The sequence below is a fragment of the Egretta garzetta genome, unplaced genomic scaffold, assembly GCF_000687185.1.
Source record: "Egretta garzetta isolate BGI_Z169 unplaced genomic scaffold, ASM68718v1 scaffold449, whole genome shotgun sequence".
Lineage (NCBI taxonomy): Eukaryota > Metazoa > Chordata > Aves > Pelecaniformes > Ardeidae > Egretta > Egretta garzetta.
The window spans coordinates 190,491-214,688 of record NW_009260681.1 but is presented as its reverse complement, the minus strand read 5'-3'; the positions used below and the strand labels follow the sequence as shown (position 1 = coordinate 214,688).

Below are 24,198 nucleotides of genomic sequence, written 5' to 3'. Positions count from 1 at the left end.
TGCCTGGCCCGCCGCGGGGGCTCGGGCGGCGCCCTGGGTGCCCCGGTCTCCTCAGGTGCCCGGCAGAGCCAAGGCTGCCCCGGTGCCTCTGTCACCTCAGGTGCCGGTCCCCTGTGGAGCCAAGGGTGGTGGTCCTGTGCAGTGTCACCTCAGGTGCCGGTCCCTGTTAGAGCTACGACTGCCTCTGTGGCAGTGTCGCCTCAGGTGCCTGGTCCCTGTGGAGCCAAGGGTGCTGCCCCGGTGGCAGTGTCACCTCAGGTGCCTGGTCCTTGTGGAGCCAAGGCCGCGGCGCCATGTGTCCGCACACCAGTATGTACTGGCACCAGTGCCCTGGAGAGCCCCACTGCTCAGTCCCAACAAGGAATTAGGGCTGTTTCACGCCACTCTATCACCCGTAATGTGGCTGGGTCCTGTTTTTTCATGCACCCAGGCTTGCCCCACATCCTTGTGTCCTGCTGGACCCACAGAACTGGACTGGCCCCAGCAGCAGTCTTGGTCTGATCTTTCTGCCCAAGGTACTTGAAGGCTGTGTGTCTCGGCACTGCATCTGTTAAGCGAGGGAGCGAATAGTCAATGGGAGTCCAAAATCGTGTTTGAGAAAAACTGTAGCCTGGGTATAAGTTAATTAGGGTGTGTGAAAGTATGAGAAATGGCTGATGAATGCAGCCATGGATCTATGACAAATCTAGATTTATGTGTTTTAGAGTGTCTTGGCAAATCATTGACATCACATAACAGGGAATGACCCAAAACAAACTGTTCCTCGTGGAAATCCAGGGCTATCCTCAAGCTAGCCACCACCTCCAGTAATCTCAGTGCTACACCAAGTGCGAGAGCTGCCGAGTTTACTACAGACGTTTTCATCTTGCCCATTGCAGCCTGTAATTAGAACTACATTCCCCTGCCCCTGTTGTTTGCAATGGGAGAATTACAGAAATTGAAGGGAAAGCATAGAACTTTCCAGGATACAGTACTTGGCTGTGTAAATGCACGCATTTAAGAATCTGAATTACTTGATTTTTGTTGCTTCAACAGGTTAAAACAGCAATCAGTAATATGGAGCAGGACTTAGCAGTGTTTCAGGAACAAGCTGTCGCTAAGTAAGTAATGAGTTACTGTCTGGGAGGTTAATATGTAATGGAATTAAATTACGTGGATTTATTAAAAACGTGAAACAATATTAATGATTTTAGAAGCAAATGTGATTCTTCCTCAATTTCTTCTGCTGTTTTCTATGCAGACTGGAGGGGTTACTGATAATTAAGACAACACATCTTACTGCTTTAGCTAATAATCTACTGACTGTTTCTGTTAGATATTTAAATTTTTTAAATCATGCTTCAACAAAGGGGAAAAAATGAAAGCCATGTGGGGTTTTATTAAAATGTTAAGAAATGTTATTTCAAACTGTTTTAAAAAATAGTTGAAGTTGCTAGGCTACAGCAGTATAAACTTGCATATCACAGCTCTTAAAAGATTCAAAAATCTTAAAAACAAGGCTATTAATTGCTAGACTTGGTCTGATTTTGCACTGGTAATAACCACAATTGTTCCTACCAAGTATTAAGTGCACTTTTCATCACAACACAATCATCTTTTTTTGACATAATCCAAGTGTAGTTCTTTTAGTGTTAATCTAAAAAAATACTAGTACAGCATAAAATCTTTCTAAAGATTTCTAAAGAAGTGCAAGAACGGGTGAGATTTGATGTAGGAACTCATCCCATCCAGCCTGCTCAAGGAACACAGCAATATAAAAAGTACTTCCCCATATAATGAGCTAAATAGAATATTTATCTATCATAATTTGTAAACAAACTGATTACCTATATTTCATATAAACCAGTTTCTTTTATCATTATTACCAAGAAGCATTTCAAGGTAATTGATGCATATTAAGTGTAAAAGTATTTCTTAAAATAACAGAAACACAAGTTTTGGCCCAATAAAGTTTTAAAAGGATTTGAAAATGTGCTCTGTTGTACTGAAGAATAATGTGTGCACTTTTAATCATAGGAAATAATTGCTGCATTAAAATACTGTATTCTGAACAATGTGGCCCTTTTTTTGGCTTTGAGGGGCATTCTTTTTGTTGGTCATATGACTGGTAAATATGGTCATATAAAAACTTGAATATTAGGAAAAATCAAAATATTGTGGGTTTTTTTGACACTTTTTTTAACGAATCAGATGCTTATTTCAAGAGTTCAGATCCTGCCTGGCCTTTGTTGTAATTGACATATGTGAAATTTCAGGTCATTGCAAATGAATCTAGAGAGTGATTTGTCCCATCATAAGCCAGGTATTCTAGGTAGCTATTTATTTCCATTAACTCTACAAAGAATCTGGAAGAGTAGTTTAGAATACAATGCTAGGAGACCTTTGTTTCAGTCTGTGCTGACAGTATTCCAGAAATAATGCAGATAGCTTTAAAATTTGGGAAAATGGCTGGATAATGGTGGTAGAAATCATGACTATTACATCCCAGCTGCAAGAACTCATAAATCACAAATTATCCATCCACAGATGTCTATGATCCTGTATGGCTGAAAATTATTAAATAAATGAGTTGTAGTTCATATTATGGAACTTCGGGGTAGAAGATTCTAACGGACTATTGTATCAGAACCAGTTTCTATATTGCCTATTTTTCAAGCAAGTTTTAAGAAGAGAAAAGGAATTAATATTGGCTCCAGAAGATGTGTTAAGGATCAAAAACTAATGAATGCATTATGTAAGACAGCAATCTTTGTCAATGTTGTTCTGCATAGGTTTTGCTTGTGTTTGCATAAATGTGGTCATACATGTTTTCCTATTTGTCAGCGAACCAGAGTAATAAGGGAAGAAGGCATGAAGCAGAGATTGACAGTATGAGCAAAACATTTCTTAAAATGGCAGATTCTAAATTACAACTTTAAAATAAAGTGTATGGACAATAATATTCTTTCTATGTCTATTAGGAAACAATCAGAAAAATACAGATCTGTGCAGAACTCTAAAGCAAAAGGCAGATAAAAAAAGCTAGAAAGGTCTAACTAGTGCAAAATTTGTTTGTGGTAAAGGCCTGGAGTTGGTAAAACTTATTATCTGGATTTTGGGTTGTCTAAACTTGGAAACATCTAGATTTTACATGAAGATAAATAGTTATTAATGACAGCAGAATATGAATCATCTCTGTCTTCACCAATATGGAAATAAAGGAAGACTAAGAGCTTGCCTACATTGCTTTAAAAATGAGATACCTTTAAGTATTTTTAGCTGTTTCAAAGTAAATGCAACTAAAAAAAATAGCTGCCACTTGCTTCCATGTATGAAGAATCCATTTGATGTACACATTCAACAAAGTGGGAATGCTGAATTCATAAGGGTAAAAAAACCATGCTACTGTGTTTTATGCATTGCTCTCTGTGTGTTTGTGTACCTGATGGCTTATTAAACAAAAGATACCAGAGTTTTCCTCATTCAACATCCAGTGATCAAATGAATTCTCATGACTGTGATACCACATGATTGGCCGTATTCTGAGGAGGATAGTTAGCACTCTCTTTGAAACACTGAAGGGACTAAAATAATAGTTACAGCAGCTGGTAGCACCTCTCTGCTAGGAGGTGGGGATAACTGCCGAATAGTCTTTATGCACATCTGTGTGTAATGCCACAGCCATGATACAGAGTGGTTCTGGTATAGAACAGCAGCAGTAATCTACAGCTTCAGATATAGCTTTTCTTTTTCAGATGCAAGTGTACCTAGAGGATGTAGGTAAGGAAGTAGACAGAGAAAGTGGAGGTAGGCTGCAAAGCTGTTTCAGAAGGGATTTTTCCTTCAGCAGCTCCCTTTTGTATATTGGTGGTTCTAGGTTCAAGAAACATGCAAGAACTATTCAGAGAAAATCTAGCAAGAGCTGCAGAACATGCCTTGTGCGGGATGATCCAAAAAGGATAGGTGAAACTTCAGAGAGAAAGATGTCAGCCATGGTGGGCCTGAAAGGGTGACCCTGTTGATCCAGGCTAGAGGTTGCATTTGCACTTGCATAGCAATATTTAGATGATCCATGTGACACACAATAAAGGAAGTACCTATTTCTGAAGGCTAAAATCAGAGAGCCGAGTCATTGCTGGTGGTTCATCAAATTCTTGCCACCTGACAATACGTGAGGCTGGAAGGGCACAGGCCCTTATAGCAGTATCACAGAAAAGGTCATCCTGACGCAGTGTTGTTTCATCTGCCATTTTTAAAATCCCATTTTATATTCAACCCAGAGGGAACCAAAGTTTGCTGCATCATTAATGCTATTTTGAGATAAGTTTGAGGCAGTTGGGGAGAGGACATTTTTGTTTTGTGATATGTACGTCACAGTGTACTACTTGCTTGCACTTTGGCTATTAGCATTCTGTGACTCATATTAAATTTTAAAATGGCATTGCTAACAGTTTTAACATTAAAAAGGCATTAAGATTTATATGTGTATTTAAAAAGCCTTTCCAAGCTTAACACTGATAAAGTTCCAAGCATTTGTTGATATAAAAAAGTTTTAAAGAATTTTACTTTTAAAAATGGTGTTGAGTTTTAATTATGATATCATAAATCTAACAAACTTGCCCCAATTCCCTGTAACAATTATCAAAACAAGGGATTTACACCATTTAAGCAGCAAAAAAAAGACATGCAATAAACACATATCCATGTTAAGGAATGCTTTTTGTGTGTGGGACCAGCACTTGATTCAGAGCACAACCTACAGACAAGGGACTTCAGCATGTCTGCATGGGCACAGGGAGAGCAGGCATTTGGAGAGCTGGCTGAAGAGCTGGGTCGTGAAAGGTTACCAGAAAAGAAAAGAAGCATTGTCATTCTAGCATTCACACAAGATGGTGGTATCAACCACCAGCAGTAAAAGCACCCTGGCTTGGTTTGCACAGTTATTTACGTAAGAGGCACATGCTACTGTTCTTTGGTGATGTGCTGGCAGCACCTTAGCAGTTGAAGGCTCACTGGCAATAGGGATATTACCTCTGAGTAAGGCTCAGCTTGCGTTTCGTTAAGCGCAGTTCTGTGAAAATAAAGTTCCTAATTGCTTGGCACATTCTTGGTTGCAATGTCCCCCAAAACCATATGCCAGACTGTAATGTTCGTGGCACAAAAAGTCATTCTGTGCTCATTGGGGGATTGAAATCCTCTCCAACACTTCCTAGGATGGAACAGTTTCAAGCATATTGCTGTGCTTTTTATCATTAACCCTTTTGTAGGTTCGTGCTACATTATGCAGATGCTGCACCATCATTTTGTCTCTCTGTGACTGTCTCTATGGCAATTATTTCATAAAATAATAGCTATGCTCATTTTAAGGAAATAGCTATGCTCATTTTAACAAACCATCACGCCATGGAGATACTAGAATGACTGCAAACTGATTAGTGATCATAAAGGCACTTTATGTGTCACAGAGGTGTGTGTGCCATCAGCAGTCAAGAGGATACATAGCTTTTAAGTTTTTATAAATTAAAGAACCAATTAAATTATGACCAGTGGCTATCACTTTTACTTTGGGAGAAAATGTCAGTGAGATAAATAATATTATTAAAAGAAAAAAGGAACGTGTCATTACTCAAAACAACATCACAGCATTCTTAGATTATTTTAAGTGAAGAAATGTGCTTATCAGAAGGCTAAATTTATTATCATGAAAAGTAATAGGTTACAACACATTTTTTGCATCAGTTTAGATATCAGAAGGGATAGTTAACAGATTTATGAAAGAATACAATTGCTGGTTTTATCAAGAGGAAACTCATTATAGGCTTCTAATCAAAACCAACAAAAAAGAAGAGACTTGAAAATTATGCAACAGTATGAGGAAACGGAAATTAAATGCAGATTAAACTTCAGTTGCACAATGAATAGTCACTATGGCAGATGAAAAAAGAGAAAGCAGGTGTACCACTAACAGTTTACTAACAGTAGAACTGATTGAGATAAGGGAGAGAGAGTTGACAGTGGAGGAACATTGGGTTTATTTGTACCTTCATTGAGGTATGGCAGTAATTGGAATCACTAATCTCTAAATCATTGCAGAGGGAAAAATGCAGAAATTTTCACAATGATCAGATCATACCACTCAAAAGAATAATTTGAAGACGTGAACAAGATAAGGTTTTTTCACGGCCAAGATAAGATTGCAACAACTAGAGATGAAACATTTCAATACAGTCCAGTATGTGATAAAGATAAGATAAAAGTCTGTCTTCTAAAGAAAGTAATAAAGCTGTGTATTAGGGTAATTTATAAATAGAATCTCTTATTAAAAAAAAAAATATATATAAGGCAATTAAAACTAGAACAGGAAACAAGAAAGGTATTTTAAAAGCTCTAAAAAAGAAGTGGAAAAGAAGTAGAAAAGTTTATAAACAGTGAAGTCATATGAGAACAGTATATGCAGATAACAGATGCCATTAAAAAAAATTGTGTGGAAAAGAAATGTTTACAGAAAATGAAATGAAAGAGATGCTACTCCTCAAAAGTTTAAAAATTCAACACAGTATTCTGCTGTCTAAAGACAGTCAGTGAAAGGTTTTCCTTCACTCCAGTGAGATACATGCCCCTTTTGGTACTTAGTATAAAAATATCTACATCAAACATTCTATGAGCTCTGAACATACTAAAAATTCTTAGAAGTTGTGGTATTTTCAAAAAAAGCCTGAAGTTGATAAATATTTTTATTTCAATGGTGAAGTGAGCATTACAGTGGTGAGTAAGTCTGCTAAAGGTTTTTATCAAACTACCATCTTAACTAATTCTGATTTTGTATCTCAATTTAAGTAAACTGAGATCAAATTGAAGTCTTTAATGGTTGACAAATGACAGCTTTTTTTTTTGGTGATGTGTAATTAATCATACTGATAGAAAACAATCTGGCTTTTTTTCCATATGACTCAATGAAAATTAAGTTTTATAGAAAATGTATGGGCTCATATATATAGTTAAGCAATTTGTTCAATAGCTAACTCTTCTTTGTAACAGTCCAAAACCAGCTCTGAGTGTTAACGGAATAAAATTTCCCTTCTTTATTTTATGGGAAGGAATTAGGCAGGAGTGTACATTGTCTCCTTTATCTTTTTTCCCAAACCCTAGAATACTGGGTTAAGTAGAGAAGAGGCAGTAAGTCAGGAAAATAAAATGTTCAGGAACATTTCAACAAAAAGTTTTACTTAATTATGGTATAAATTTTTTTCTAACTGGAATGTTTCACTGGAAGTTGAAATGATTAATGAGTTCTAAAAAGATTCTGACTTGTAAATAAATCATTGCAAATCTGAAATGCCAGCTGTAAATTTAAAGATTGAGAGAAGCTATCAGTTCATAAAACAATCAAGGTTAACTGGGCAATAAACTCTCCAAAATACTTCAGGAAAAAAATCTCATATACCTTAGAAGGACTGTATAATTTTGATGTGAAATAGTCATTTCTAGAAATAAGAAGTTTGGGACCGTAGAAAGAGTTATGCAATTTCTTGCATAAAAAAGTATCCACAGCCAAATTTTCTATAATCTATATGTTTCTTATTTCAAATTTTTCTTATATTCGTCATCAAATACAAAGTTGGAATGGATATGGAATAAAGAAATCTCCATACTGAAGTTCAGATACTTTTATATATCTTCTAAATGGTGTAAACCAGCTGATCTAAACATTGTTTGACACTATCCAGACAAAGTTTCATTTTTTTAAATTAATATACCACTCCTGTATAAGGGGCTGTATAAGAGGGCAACTAAGAGGGCAACTTTGGCTGCTTTCAGTTTCTGATGGCCGTACTAATATACCATAAATTGATCATGTATCATTATTTTGTTAGTTAGAACACATCATATTCCTAAAGCAACAGTGTAAAACATCATTGTCTATTATTGACAATGAAGTTGTAGTATAAGGGATGTATTCCAAATTTAACCTCAGAAGTTTGGGAAAAAATCCAATGTTTATGTTGCAGATATTGTACAAATCTTATCAAATCCAGGACACAGTCCCCCAAAGACAAGTCCTTTTCAAAATGCACTCACTTCTGTGCTTCCTAGTAGAATTAAAACTTACTGTTATTATACAAGTTGCCTTGTTACTTAAGTCCATTTTCCACAAAGAGAATGGGAAAACAGTGTAGAAGTTGAACAAGCAATTCAGAATTGTGGCTAGCTTTCAAGCCAGCTGTTTAATAACTTCCTCCAACAAATTCTGCTTCCATCATTATGTGCCCTTAGTGGGAAGTCCTGTGCCCATAGGCGACTTAATATTCATCTTCTCCTACTCTTGTCCATTGAGGTTTGGACTTGGATACTTTCAACTCAACATGTGCTCATTTGACAATTCATCCCTGAAAGAGTGAGAGGATATCAAACAGCATTTAAGCTAGGCAAGAAGTCCAGAATATGCTAAATACTCTGATTTTTACTTCAGGCAAGCTTAAGATAGATGAAGTGAGATTCCACCTACATTCAAAGGCATCGTTTAGCATTCCTATTTCTTTCTTTCTGGTCTTGAAAAGTGGTTATTTCCATCAGAATTAAAATAAAAATCTTAGCAATGTAAATAAAAATTTGATTTCTCACTTATTCTTTATTTTAAAAAATAAATCTCTTTTTTTTATATTATTAGAGTTTCTCCATGTGAAGCTGAACTTCAGGAATTAGTGCATCAAGTTGACATCATGGTAAACAGCAAGAAAGGGGAATGGGAAAGGAAGATGAAAGCTTTAGAAGCAAAGATGGATATCCAGGATAAAGAATTAGCAAGTGCCCAAAGCAAACTGGATCAAAAAGGTCAAGAGGTATTTAAGAATATCACATTCTATAAAGAAAGTATTTATTCTGGGAGTTAGTTAATAGTATGCTCTAAATGCTCTATAAGGCGACCTGTTTGTTCTATCATGTAAAAATACCAAACACCTTTTAAAGGTCACTAATTGTCCTTAGTGTTTTGCTTTAAAGTGTGCTTCTGTTCTGAAAAGTGGTTGTAAAAATGTCATTGAAAGCCTCATATTTCTTCTATTTCCCTGAAGTCTAAATTAAATGTTTTCAGTTTAGCTGTAAAAAGATAATTTGATGGTTTTTATAAATGCCAACACTTTTAGTTTCATCAGAAATTTTCAATGGAAATGTACAGTCCAAAAAGTTTCACAAAATTACACTAAATTACATCTTTGTAATTCCTGTTTATACCTGATTTTTATCATTTTACATGATATGCTGTCTTTGTATGATAATTTTATTATTAATAGTGAAGATTTGAATTGTATTACCACTTGGACATGCTTATCAAACTGAAAGCCCCAGTGTACCTGATGCTGTCCATTCTTCACAGTCTTGTCTGCTGAATATTCATTCAGAAACATCAGTAAATCCTTGCACAGCATTCAGTTCTACTTGAAGACATCTGAAGTTAGGTGTTTATACATGGGCATCCTTTGTGAGCTAAGTGTCTAAACTGCCAGGGGGAGTTTTGAAAATGAAATAACTCTCCCTAATGAACAATTAGGAACTTGCCCTTAGTTACTGCAGTCAGAGGAGCCAAGAGTTTAATTCAGCTAGCCAATCCTTAAAGCATTGATTTATTTGCCTGTGCAGAGATGTTATCTGAAATATTTTATCATATGCTACCTAGCTTCCAGCTGCCCCTCCAGAAAAACATAGGTGTCACATATGCTCTTTGTCATATTGCTCAGATATCTGTAAAAGTCTCAGATAATTCAAGATATCTCAAATGGAACTGTGCTTAGGGAGCTGAAATGAATCTACAGTGTCTCCTGATAATTTTACATAAGTAGTTGAAAGTCATTTATATGATTATATAAGCCACTCAAGGAGAATTTTCACAACAGGACACTGCACTTCATTCATATAGTTGGGTCAGAAGTGCTTTCATTAAATGGTCTTCCATGACAAGAGTCACACAGTATTATCATTAAATCATAACATAAGCATACAGTGAGATTTTTTTTTACAATAAAATCCCTAACTTGATATCCAGTTTCATTATTAAGTTACTGAATGAATATATATTTTCAGTATCTATCTACTAAGCACAGTCTTCTTTCGAAGTTTCAAATGACTATTCTAAAAATGACGTATTTTGGAACATCTCAGAAAAGGTAAATTTGAATGCTTATTCTAACTGTAGGTGGGACTACTTCAACAGAAACTGGAAGACTTACAGAAAACTAAGTATGAAATGGCTCAAAATTATGAAACTCAGCTTCAAGCACTGAAATATCAAGTAAGAAAAATGTCAGTTACATTATGTTATGATTGCCGTATAAAGAGCCTATACATGCCTAATGGTATAGGTGCACCTTTATGGATTTGAGAAAGATGGATTTTGTCATACAAATGATGATGACTACAGCTTCCTACCAGGCTCCATTACCGTTTCTGTACAGTCATGTCCAAACTCTTTGGATGGATTTTGATGTGATTGTGATACCTGTTATGAAGACAGATAGTCTATTTCCTGACTTTGGACTAATAACCTAAAACCTTGGTGAATGAAGAAAATAGATAATTGGATTCATGCTAATAAGACTCTGATGCACATTAACAATTTTAAGACTGAAACTGTTCTTGTCATGTGTTTGCTATATTTTTTTCTGGTTTTAGTTTGTCTGATTTACAGGGATTATTAAAGTGGTCTGATTGATAGCTTTCCATAAGAGAACATAGTATCAAAACTAGAGTAACCTGGATTATTGATATTGGGATTTTGGTTTGGCTTTATTTATTTCAGTGTGTGCTTGCAGCCCAGAAAGCCAGTTGTATCCTGGGCTGCATAAAAAGAAACATGTCCAACAGGTCGAGGGAGGTGATTCTCCCCTTCTACCTCGTTTTCATGAGACCCCACCTGGAGTACTGCATACAGCTCTGGGGTCAAGAAGGACATGGACCTGTTAGAGCAGGTCCAGAGGAGGGCCATAAAAATGATCAGAAGAAGACAAGGCGCCAGGGAGACCTTATTGCCGCCTTTCAGTACTTAAAGGGGACTTAGGAGATGGAGAGAGACTTTTTACCGGGGCCTGTAGTGACAGAAGGGACAATGGTTTTAAACTGAAAGAGAGTAGATTTAGATTGTACATAAGGAAGGATTTTTTTTTTCAGTGAGGGTGATGAGACATTGGAACAGGTTGCGCAGAGAAGCTGTGGATGCCCCATCACTGGAAGTGTTGAAGGTCAGATTGGAGGCGGCTTTGTGTAACCTGACGTAGTGGAAGGTGTCCCTGCCCATGGTCGGCAGGTTGGCCTAGATGATCTTTAAAAGTCCCTTCCAACCCAAACCATTCTATGGTTCTATGATTCTACAATTACTATTTAGCTGTGTTTGCTCTCTGCCTGTATTTTTTTTTCTTCATTATTTTCCACTTCAATCATGAATCTAAATTCTTAGCAAACTTCAGTATATTCTGTTTTCTCAGATTTTAACAAGTTAATTTACACAATTCTACATTGGTTTTCCCACTATTCCACTGTTGCCTTCACCGGATTCTCCTAACAGAGATTAAGAATTCCATTCCATTTCCAATTACTTCCTTGGAAGTAATTAAAAATTTCTAATCATCACACTCATTTGTAGAATTAGAATGTAGAATTATCTTGGATTGCATAAATTGCATATCATTATTTTCATTTAGAGATGATAACACCACACAAATCCATCAAGCTAACAAATGTATAACTTCTTTTAAAGGTCATGTCTTTAATTTCTTTTTTCTTTTATATATGGAAATTGATTTGGCAAACAGTTCTGTGAGTAAACAGAGAATGTTTGGGTTGTTATGTAATTAACACTTTTAATCATTTGGGAAAGCAGCTAGAAACAAAAGTTTTTTATAATTTACATAAGTTACAGAAAAAGAAACAATATCTTAGCATGATTATTGAGAAGATAAACATCATACAATGAATAGTGGTGTGCCTTTTTACGTATAAGTTGTAAGGTACCCTTTAGCAATGAAGTACTCGCCCCCCAAAATATAGCATATCTCTCTTTTCTCATCCTTTTTCACATTTCCTGCAATATTCTTCACTTAATTTTTTTTTTATCACATGCTAAAAATGACTGTGTTTATGTTATGTGTTGTTGCTAAGATCTTCACTGAAACTGAACTTTCTGAAATTGAAATTCCAGGTCGTTTTTCTTAAAGATTTTGGTTTTGAAGTTGTTAATTACCCTACAAGTCCTTTGCATGATGTGGTGGGTTGACCCTGGCTGGATTCCACATGCCCACCAAAGCTGCTCTATCACTCCCCTCCTCAGCTGGATAGGGGAGAGGAATTATAACAAAAGGCTTGTGGGTTGAGATAAGGACAGAGAGATCACTCACCAATTACAGTCACGGGCAAAAACAGATGCCTTGAGGAAATTAATTTAATTTATTGCCAATCAAATGAGAGTAGGGTAATAAGAAATAGAACTAAATCTTAAAACACCTTCTCCCCACCCCTCCCTTGTTCCCAGGCTCAACTTCACTCCCAGTTTTCTCTCCCTCTTTCCCCTGAGCGGCGCAGGCGGATGGGGAATGGGGGTTGGGGTCAGTTCATCCCACGCTGTCTCTGCCGCTCCTTCCTCCTCAGGGCAGGACTCCTCACACTCCTCCCCTGCTCCAGCCTGGGTCCTTCCCATGGGCTGCAGTTCTCCACAAACGGGCTTCCCACGGGGTCACAGCCTCCTTCGGGCACATCCCCCTGCTCCGGCGTGGGGTCCTCCCCGGGCTGCAGGTGGGGATCTGCTCCCCCGTGGGCCTCCCTGGGCTGCAGGGGCACAGCCTGCCCCACCATGGGCTGCCCCAGGGGCTGAGGGGAATCTCTGCTCCGGCGCCTGGAGCCCCTCCTGCCCTCCTGCTGCCCTGGCCTGGGGGGCTGCAGGGCTGCTCCTCTCACAGCCTCTCACTCCCCTCCCCAGCTGCTGTTGCACAGTAACTTTTCCCCCTTCCTTAACCATGTTATCCCAGAGGCGCTACCACCATCACTGATGGGCTTCGCCTTGGCCAGCAGTGGGTCCCTCTTGGAGCCGGCTGGCATTGGCTCTATCGGATGAAGCTTCTGGCACCTTCTCACAGAAGCCACCCCTGTACCCCCCCTGCTACCAAAACCTTGCCATGCAAACCCAATACACATGCAGAAATATAATCTGTTTTCTCTTTGTGGTTTTTTTAAAGAATCTCACAATTCCTAACCTACAAACTTCTCTCTGTAAACCTGGTTATACTTCTTGCCAAGATTCTCCTTTTTTAGTTACTACTCAGACCACCTAACCTTTCTTTGAGTTTCCTAATTGCTTCTCTTTTTATCTTTATGCAAGAAGTTTGGATTTCTAGCTCTTAAGAGTACACATCCCTTTCCCAATCTATGCCTCCAAACATTTCATTCTTCTTCAGTCATCCTATTTATTTTACTGAAGGTTCCAACACTGATGCTGTTTGCATTTTATTTTCTGATTCCCATTCCTCCCCTTTCACCAAACCATATTTTCTTCATGAAATATCCATCCAGTGCACATTGACTGAAGAAGGAAACTGTTAAATGCCTAAGTTAGGAGGCCTGCCTAGCTTCTCTAGGTGATAAACAAAGTTAGCCCATCAGAACAATTCCAAGCACCTGTGCTACACAAGACTATCCCACTCTGCTCCTCTAGCTTTTACTATGTCTCCTTACTGAGTTTCTTTCTTAAATTACAGTGTTGCAGGTGCAGTGTCTACGATAGAATTACTTTAATGTCCCCAATTCTCAGCTGCACAAGCTCATATCTAAAATATAGAGCTTCCCTGGCAATATTAATCTTCGCTTTATCTCCTTTGTCTCCATTCTTTTGTTTCTTACCCTCACTTGAAAGTTACACCTCCTTCTACACTATATAATCTTAAGAGCTACAATTTAGTTTTGCACAAATGGTGCGAGGGCTACTATTTACCAGTAGCATTGTATCTTTCTCTGCAAAGGTATTCTTAAAATCCCTCCCAATTTTTTTCCTTCTTAATCTTGGTAGAAAGGATCACTTTTTCTAGTTGTAAGAATGCGGGGCTGTTCAGAACAGATTTCTCTCCTATATGCTGCTTCTGTGGTCCTCAGTGCTTTTTACCCTTGCTATTGATAAAAGCAGCTGTTTAATGAGCAACATGCCTACTGAATTGAATGTGTGCCTGTCGAATGCAGTAAAATCTGTATTTTTCTTGTATTAGGGAAATAATTCCTGGTATGTAACCTCAAACTCTTAGGCCCCACTGCTGCACTCATTCAAATGTACAACATTTTGTCATAATTGAATAGCAAAAACCTTAGGGGTTCATCTTCATTACTTTCTTCCTTCATTTTTTTCTATATTAATGTTTAGTACTTATTCTCATTTTGAAAATGACAGAAGTCCCTCAGCAAAAGAACAAGAATCCATTCTTGCTCTAAGCACTTTAGCAGCTAATTTCGTCACTTACACATTTAAAAACTAGATGGCTATGTCTGAGCTACCTCAGGCTCCCTTTAGAATCAATGGAGAGAAATGGACACCCCTGGAATATAATTCATGTCAGTATATGATGCGAATTTAAGATAGCTGAAATGACTAAGCATTTGGAGGCAGCTTTTTCTAATGCAGAGTAGCTCAGGCTTGGATGTATAACTTTCAGACATCTAAACTTAGATGAAACCTACCCCAGAACTTACTAAAATGCGTCATGTTGTTGTTTTTTTTTTTTAACTTGTACAACATGCAAATAGAACACCTTGGACCTTATTTTTAAAGCAAGTATCTAGCGTTAAATGGAAAGATTCTTGGCTTTTAGTTTAGTTTCTGGTTGTGGTAACATCTAGACTATAATATGTCTGAAATATCCTACTTTCATTAAATAAATCTAATATTCAAACTAAGTTGTCTCATTTTGACCGTTCTATTCCTTTTTAGACTGATTTGCTGAAGCATTAGATCCTGTATTTCCTAGTCTTTTTAGCATGAACAGTCTAATACCTGTCTTCATCTGGGTTTGCTCTTCCCAGGCAGTTGACATGTGCCATAATATATTCAAGAGTAAAAATCCTGTTATTTGAAAGAAGATATTTTTCCTCCGAAGACAATGAGTTCCATGTTGTTTGAGCTTGGATAATCTGACCCATTTTAAATATTTTATCTTAACTATGTTCTCTGGCAAGGTCAAGTTCAAATTTAGGCAGCTTCTCTGCAAGACTTTTGATTTCATTTTGAAGGTGGTTCTCAGCTCTGTTAAGTCCACATGGATTTCTATTCAGAAATTCCAGGTTGGTCAAATCTACCCCTGGACCTCCCCATTTCATGAAACTATCTAGTCTAGGACAATCTACCTGCTGGTCATCTTTTCAATTCTTTTTGCTGTTCCATATTATGAGTTCTCAAAATCATCCCAAATGTCTCTAGGAAGTTTCCAGATGTGTTTTTAACTCCAGTTTCTGTTCTGTATCTTTTCTGGACTTTTTTGGCCATGTTTCTTATCTGCACAGACCTCAGTTGCTCATTCCAGGTAGGTTCAGTAGGATTCCATTCCATTTCCAATTACTTCCTTGGAAGTAATTTCTTTTCCAGACATAGTTCACTTGAGCAGTTAACAAAAATATGAGATTTTATGGATTTTGTTTGGTTAGGCAAAGAACTTTATGTTAGAGTCACAGTTTTTTAAGTTGAGCTGTAATTATTACAGAGAAAATAAACCATCATATATACATGAGTTTAAAGGAACAAAACAGCAAAAGACATGATCAGTGTTCATATTTGTAAGCTTTTTTTTCTAGTCAACATACTTCGCAAAGTTCTTTCACTCTTCTTCCCTCAAGCCCATATTTTTAGTGTTTCCTTTGTCAATATCCTTGGTTTTCCTTTTTTTTTTTTTCAAAATGAGATGTACATATCTCTACCAGACAATGTTTGCTGTATCAAAGCTGTTAACAGCCACTAGCCCCTCTGCATGTGTCGTATAGCTAACTGTTGATCAGACTGGCCATTTTTCTGAAGAGGCAGGTACCCTCTGAAGAGGCTGGTACCTTCCCTTCTCTGCCTCTAACTCCTTTGCCTCTGACTCCTAAGCCACACTTTCATGGTAAGATCAATAAGCACAACAGTATTAAGTATCTAACTCTCATAGACAATCTTTGGTACTTAATGGTTCCAGAAGAATGCAATCATCACATACGTAACATTTCAACAATTTTCATGATAAAAAAGAAACATGCAAGTTTAAAACATGTTAACCATAATCCTTCATTCTGGCTAGTGAAGCACCCTTTAAAAATGTCAACACAAGATGGCAGTAAACAAGTATAGAACATTTCATACAAACATTGTAGAGGAAATGACACTATGGGTAACAGTGCCGTAAAGAACTTCAGCAGAATTAAGTAGCTGTCAAATGAATCCATTTGAACAGTTAGCTAACATTTGTATGAGAGCTTAGTCTTGTTCATCTCTAAGAAATTAACTTTATTAATTGATGATTTGTTACATTGATTAAATATTTAGAATGCTGAAGCCGCAGTTGGCTATTCTAGTTTAAAGAAAACTTTTGGCCATGTGGTCATCTTTGATAGATTCTGCATGTTCAACTCTGCTTTCATTTTTAGGTTTCAAAGTTGGCGCATAGTTATGAAAAGCTACAGTCACATCAGTTAAAACAAAAAAGGGTTGAAAGTAGAAAAAAGTGTGAGGAAAGCCTAGATACACCAGCTGAACTGAGCAATTTATACAAGAAACTGGAGGTAGGAATACTTTGTTATTATATTCTAATTTTAATATGCGTTTAGAACTAATCTGTGGTTTCCTGATAATTCTACAAAAATTATATCATTTTCTTGCTCTGACAAGAAAAAGTGAATAGTTTAGTATTCAGGTTTTGTTCTCTTATCCAAGTCATATTAGTGGTTTAGTAGTTTTATGAGTTAATACAGATAATTTCATAAGTGTAGCTATAAATAATGTTAGTTTTTCTCCTGTTGAGGCATGAGACCTTTTACATATGCAGGATACTGTCACATAATACCTACCATTAATTCAAATTACAGACAACTTTGACCATGTAGGGCTAGATAGAAAAAGGATTTAGGATGGAAAACTGGTTGCTATACACATACCTTGTCAGCACCCATGTGCCTGAGGCAATCCACAACCTTGACGTCAGTACCTGGTTTTTTAGGTAACACATGAGGAAGGATTAGGCACTTAAAAAATACTTCCCACAGAATCCAGCATACTGAGTGGGGGCTAGGTACTATGAAGTGCTGAGGACAGGATTCAGCCATATTCCCTATCCCTCTGGGCACAGAATGGATTTTAGCTGACATTTTTGGATACAGGAAGATACTGTTTTCTGATTGTAATTCCCAGCCTTGGCTTCTCAGAGTTAGAAGTTACTTTATGATCTGTGGAATAATCAAATATTTATTAGGCCAACAGTACAGTTAGCCAGCACAGAGAACTGGCATATAGAGAGTGTGCCTCCAAGTGGTGGCTTCTCCCCAGATACTCTTCTGGCTACATTCACTGGTGCAGAAACTGATATCCAGTGTCATTTCTTATAACTGAGTGATATAATCTCTAGCTGTATTAATTTTTGCTTTTTCTTTTTTACTTATCCAATGAATTTGCTGGTATCCTGGGCAAAGTGAAACAACTTCAAAAGGAAAAATTCCAGAGCCCGCTGAAAAATAACATTTGTTTTTTAGATGGAAAATTAACATGGGAAGATTCTGGTTTAGTTTCTGCCTGGAGAGAAGATTATTAAACTGATTCTTCCACATATGGGGAGAACAGTCTAACCACTAGTCTGATGAAGCATAGGAGGATCACAGAAAAAAAAATGACATTTTCTCTGGCTGGCCTTTGTAAAGAGCATAATAAAATAGTGTGTGCTTCGAGCATTTACCAAGTCAGCAGAGGAATACCAGTGGAATGTGTGAGCTAGTTGCCTAGCTGTTAAGCATTGTGAAGATTTACAGGCTTATTGACATAATTTATGTAGATTTATCATAAAGATTATTTAGACACTTTGAGAACTTTACAATCAAAAATTTAAGATCTAATAGATTTTAAGTACTTTTATACTTAAGCTGCAATTAAGAAGGGTTTAGGATCTTTATTTCGGACTTGCCTATGTTCTATGTTATTCTCTAAGATGTGGGACTAACTTCTGTGACCTTCATGTGACTGTTCCTATGTAACAGGACACATCCTGAACATATCCTAGCTCTACATAATGTTCTGTCTTTTCCACTTTGAAGAGTCCTTGCCATCAGAAAAGCTACTATGCTTTGGACTGCAGCATAGCTGCCAACATCTGCTACTACAAGAATAATAAATGGGTTATATATCTATCGTTGACTAAATATATCACTACTGTGAAACTGTCTGATCCAGCTAATTTAAGAATGACCTTATTCAAGATTAAAATGTGAAAATAATGTAACACAATGCTGTAATTTGATTAATTATGCAGTATAAAAAACGAGTGCTTGGAATATATTCAGCAAATTCTAGTATTCAGGAAATAATTACTGTGTTGAAAATCTCCTATGATCAGCAGTGCTTTAGTAAGGCCTTGAACCTTCAGTCCTCATTAAGTAGTCTGAAACTCCATTTGTAAACATTTTGTAACATGGCAAGATGTTTATTGGTTTAAAATGCCAAAGCAGATATCAGAAAAGCTGCAAAAGAAGATTTGTATTAATCTATGTTGGAAAGCATTTGATTTTGTTTCAGCAGCATATAAAATCTTATTTTTTAAAATTTGGGGATTATGCCAGTTTAGGATAATTATAAAAAATCATGTCTTTTTGCAACAACATTTCCATTGTGAAAAATGAAGTTCTCATAGCATCTTATAAGTGTTATAGCTTTCACTGTATAAAACAGTATACTGTTATTTTGCTAATCCTTCAAACTAAAAGAGCAGCGGCTCTAGTAACAGGAGTTCTCCTACTTATTTTGTAGGGTACCGCCTTTAAAGTCTAGTTGTGAACATATAAGATCTGGTATGATTCAAAAGCAAATTCAAATACACTATAAATAGAGATATAAGTGCAACTATAAAAACAGTCTTAGATAAATCTGATATAATAGAATTTGTTAAACAAGTTTTTGTTTACACTAGGTGAACTCAGAACCAGAAGCAGCAACTGTAAAGAGATCAAGAAGTAAAATTTATTCACAGTAGCTGCTGTCCCATTTATTAAAAAAAAAAAAAAAGAAAAAAGCAAGCACTCAAAATATTTGTCTGAATATTAGGGGTTTGATTCCCTGCTGATTACTCTACTTGACACTGATATAACTTTAAAGTCACAGGAACTATTCCTCCAATAAAATGAGTGTATTACAGTCATAACTCTAAGATCTACAGCAATGGAAGTAGTTTAAAATATTTTCTCATTTTTATTCAATGATTATGTTTACTGCCCAATTTTTTCAGATTAGCAGCCCTTAAAACTGGATTTTTTTTCTGGTGGGGATGGCTGGATGGCTGGTTTAGATCATTGTTATTTTTTTCCACTTTCCAAAATTATGGAAAGACTATGTATTAATTAAAAAAATGGATTTTTTTAGAACTATAAAATTTACAAAGTTATTTAGATTGAGGAAAAAAAGTTATTTTCGCTGTGTTTACTAGCCCTGTTTTGATGTCTTTCAGGAATTTAAGGCAAAATCAAGAGAATGGGATAAGAAGGGGACAATCTGCCAAAATTATCTTGTTTATTTAGATGCTCAACAAAAATTATTGTCTGAGAAATGTAATTTATTTCAGGTAAAATTCCTATCTTCCTGCTTTAGAAAGAAAATGGGCTGTTAGCTCAACTAGAGTTATTTTAGCTTAATTTAAAAAATCTGAACACTGCTAAGCTTATAGTGAATCTGACAATACATGTGCATATTTGTAGTGAATACATTGCTTTAGGTGAGGCAGACCCATACTGATGATACATACAGTTGTTTGAATTTTATTTTTCTCATGATAATGAGAAAATGAATAAATATCATGATGAAAATCACAATATTTCTGATTAAAAAAGCTGCAAAAAGTAGTGCATGTTCCTTTTTACTTTTTTGGAGTGTACTATGGAGATAGTTTTCTCTTCTATGCTATTTACTAATACGCAATTAATGGTGATGACAAGTTATTGAAAAGTATCATACAAAGTAAGTAATACATACCATTACTATGTTGACTCAAATATAGAGTTCCATCAAATCTAAGATGGCCTTCATTTTTTTGAAGATGATAAATATACATTAATATGATTTATGCAGAAAAATGAATTTCTATATGCTACTCCAAAATCAGACTTGGAGTTATTTGTTGGATCACTTATCCTTTTTTAATCATACTTTTCAGCTTTCAAGTTACCATTCACTCCTTGGTTGACTTTGTGTTTCTTTTTTACTTGCTGATTTGCTTATTACTTTTTTATATGGCCTATTGATCTAGCATGTTTTTATTTTTTTAATTCCTTCCAATCCAGAACAAAATACTGATTTAATGATGTCTTGTTGACCTATCCTACTCTAAAAAGAATAGAAAATAACTTACAAATTAACTGAGCCACAAAACAGCTCGAACATTAAGTAAGGGGAAGCCAATTATGTTGCTGACTGGTAATCCCCTTTTCCACTGTTACTAAGCTCATTGGATCTTAATCTAGTGAAACATTTTCTTAACAATCCCTATGAGACTCTTTACCCATATCCAGAGTTTCCAAGGATGACAGTTTTGTTGTTGAAAACATTATATTGCAACTATTGAACTTCCATACAAATGTGTTAAAAAAGCAAGGCTTTGACTAGACAAAACTACTGACTGCTGCATGTTGATTATATAGTTAGACAAGTCAAAATAGGGTACCCAAGGTGATCATCCACATTTTTCTGTTGCAGCTTACATCACCGCCATCAGTGAGCTTTCCTTGAAGACAATTTTCTTCACAACTGTAACATAACACTGACAAGTTTATTAAATAGAAGCCTAATGGACTGTTACCCCTTAACTGTTTCAAAAGCATTAATTGGTCCTGTGTCTGTCTCTCAAATTCTTCTTTTGTGAGGTCTTTCAACTGGAGTCTTGCACTGTATTTTTTGCAGGATGCTTTGACATTTTGGTGTGTCATGACTCTGTAACTTAGATATCAGGGAGACCTTAATTTATTATCTATAGAAAGTAAACTTACCTGCAAATTTCTTTGGCTTTTTATTTGATATGCAGCCAGTGGTCAGTTCTACCTAGGTGTTCACCCAATGCAAATTATGGGAACATAGTCAATGACATCAAAAGCTGTCTAAAGCATGCCTTTTTGCAGTCCTTATCAATGAAATACGGTATTTGTAACTATTTAGTTTTAATATACATTTTCTTGCTGAACTTGATCTCTGAACATGATATATGGTTTCCAGTTTATATTTTGATGCCATTTTTCAGCTAATTCTGAGTCTTCTGGAGGATTACTGCTGCTTGTTAATCTCCCAGTAGAGGGATCTATGTGGATAACTTTTGAAACAGCAAAAACAGTTACCATAGTAATTATACTTCTTCATGATGCCTGTGAGTTCACAAATACAGGCAATAACAATTTTCTGAAGTTTTGGGTTTACGATTTTAATTAGTACAAGAAACTGAATGGAGTGTGGGACTCTGCAGAATGTGCAAATGATTCTTCCCCAGGTTTAAGGATAATGATATCAAAGTACAGTTACTGTAGTAACTGAGCTGTTTATACATGAACTATGTAATGCTAGCCCTCTAGTCAAAGGTTAATATCTATCCCAAGGCGCACATGCACGTGCACACACACACAACTCCTACTGAGTTCAATGAATTAAAGAACATCTCTCAAATTATTTTTTATAAGTAACTGCTTTGAGTAGGTCATCATAATCACCTTTTTCACATTTGGGGCTAATTAATTGCTAGGAAAATACACAGCAGAGGAGAGAAATCCTTGAAAAAAATTCTGTGCCCTTGGAAGTTTCTGAAACGTTTTTCTTACTGAGGACAAAGAACTTGAGGCTAAAAAAAAAGAAGTATAATTTAGAGAAGTAATGCAAACTGTTCCAGTTGTGCCATCTTTTCTAAACAAATACTGGTGAAAAAGGAAATAACTTTATGATTTTAGTAGTAATGGTTTGGTCCTAACAATTTACATATAATTATTGAATTTCATTTAAAAGAAGTTTTTGTTTTATAGAAGCAGACACAGAATTATCAATTCCAAATAATCAATAAGAAACAAAACCAAGAAGAGGTAATTACTTATGGCCAGCCCAAAAGTGAAAAGGATGAGTTGATTATTGAAAAGCTAAAGGCAACTGTGAATGAAATAGCAATAAACAAGAAGAAACTAGAAGAGGAAAATCTGAAACTCCGTGAGGATCTAAAAATGTACCAAAACCAGTGCCAGGTAGTAATCGTTTTTCTTTTTTGTGATGACTGTGGAATAAATGTTGGAGCATTAATTATGTAGGAGTATACTTTAAAAAGTTGTACTGAGATGCCTATATAAAAGATCTGTGTATTAGTTATATTCTTTGCAGGAACACAGAATGAGCTGTGAACAGTACAATTTTTGAGTAACACTTAAAGAGAAAACAGAAATATGTTTGATACATAGTAGTATATTTTATCCCTGTCTTTTCATCTAGGGTTTTATAACTTTTCTATATCCATAGTATCTACAGGAACTTAGCCTTGTTCACTCAGTTCCTTGTATATAAAAGATGTCTATGAAAACTCTTTATCTGATTTACACTGTATTGTACACTGTGCCATATAGCTGGTAAATATGTATATAGAAAAGTGCATGGTATACTTTATTATTGAGAGAAGATTTTGCAGTCAATGAATGTTTAAGTTGCCAGCCATGGGAAGAACCATCAGTTTTTATCCTACCCCTAGTGTACCACTTTTCAGCATACCACTGATCTATGAAGACAGCCATTTGGGCCTCTTCTTTTGGTTGTGATATATGAGTTCTGACAAGATTGAGATAATACAAGATCTTTACAGCCTTTTTTTATGTTTGCAAGAGATCAGGAATGAGATTCTCATTGCTATTTTTTTCTGGTAACATATATAAATTATGCTTTTGCTTATTTATTTAAGCACTTCGAGGTCAGTAATACATTGAGTGGCCTACAGTGGCTTCGACTCTTTCTGGAGAAATATCATCTCTTTCTGTTTATAGACAATCTTGCAGAATTATAACTTCATATGTAATATACTTTTAAGGAATAACATAAATGTGGTGGAGGTTAATTTCAGGTGTTGTCAGAACAGCCAAGTTTAGCATGTGTTGTTTATACATTTCATTTGCACATTAGTTCACGGAGTCATTTGCCTGTATACAAGTTAATGGTATGCAAGCAAAAAACCTCTGTTTTGGGGCCTGTTAAAAAGGATGCCATCAAAAGTACTGTGACTAGAATGTGGAGTGGATCAAATCAAAGTGGAGAGGGAGGTGCTGATCTCTTCTCCCTGGTACCCAGTCATAGGACACATGGGAATGGTTCAAAGCTACTCCAGGGGAGGTTCAGACTGGACATTAGGAAGCATTTCTTTACTGAGAGGGTGGTCAAACACTGGAACAGGCTTCCTAGAGAGGTATTTGATGCCCCAAGCCTGTTGGTGTTTAAGAGGCATTTGGACAATGCCCTTAACAACATGCTGTGACTTCTTGTCAGCCTTGAAGCGGGTAGGCAGTTGGCCTGGATGGTCCTTGTAGGTCCCTTCCAACTGAAATATTCCATTCTATTCCATTCTATGGCTGTTGGAGCAGGTGGATAGACGCTGTACAAGAGAGAAAGTAGATGTCATTGTGCTGTAGCCTTTAAAGAAAATCTTCAAGCAAGAGGATTTTTGGAATCATGTGAATGGAATACAGCAGCAGTAGAATCATAGAATCATAGAATCACTTTGGTTGGAAAAGACCTTTAAGATCATCGAGTCCAACCTTTAACCTAACCCTGACATCCCACCACTAAACCATGTCCCTAAGCACCTCATCTATCCTTCTTTTAAATACCTCCAGGGAGGAGGACTCTACCACCTCCCTGGGCAGCCCATTCCAGAGCCTGACAACCCTTTCAGTGAAGAAGTTTTTCCTAATATCTAACCTAAACCTGCCCTGGCGCAGCTTCAAACCATTCCCCCTCGTCCTATCATCTGTTACCAG

At 36.5% G+C, this 24,198-nt stretch overlaps 1 protein-coding gene across 1 annotated transcript in view; it reads left to right on the top strand.

Annotated features, from left to right (window-relative positions):
• The window catches only part of DEUP1 (deuterosome assembly protein 1), a 57,357-nt gene that overhangs the window by 6,742 nt on the left and 26,417 nt on the right, over positions 1 to 24,198 (top strand). Inside the window, exons 2-8 of the mRNA XM_035901194.1 lie at positions 194 to 295; positions 1,036 to 1,100; positions 8,648 to 8,819; positions 10,169 to 10,264; positions 16,615 to 16,749; positions 19,671 to 19,784; positions 22,216 to 22,428. Coding sequence (XP_035757087.1) covers positions 194 to 295; positions 1,036 to 1,100; positions 8,648 to 8,819; positions 10,169 to 10,264; positions 16,615 to 16,749; positions 19,671 to 19,784; positions 22,216 to 22,428 — 897 coding nt within the window. The remainder of the gene's footprint in view (positions 1 to 193; positions 296 to 1,035; positions 1,101 to 8,647; positions 8,820 to 10,168; positions 10,265 to 16,614; positions 16,750 to 19,670; positions 19,785 to 22,215; positions 22,429 to 24,198) is intronic.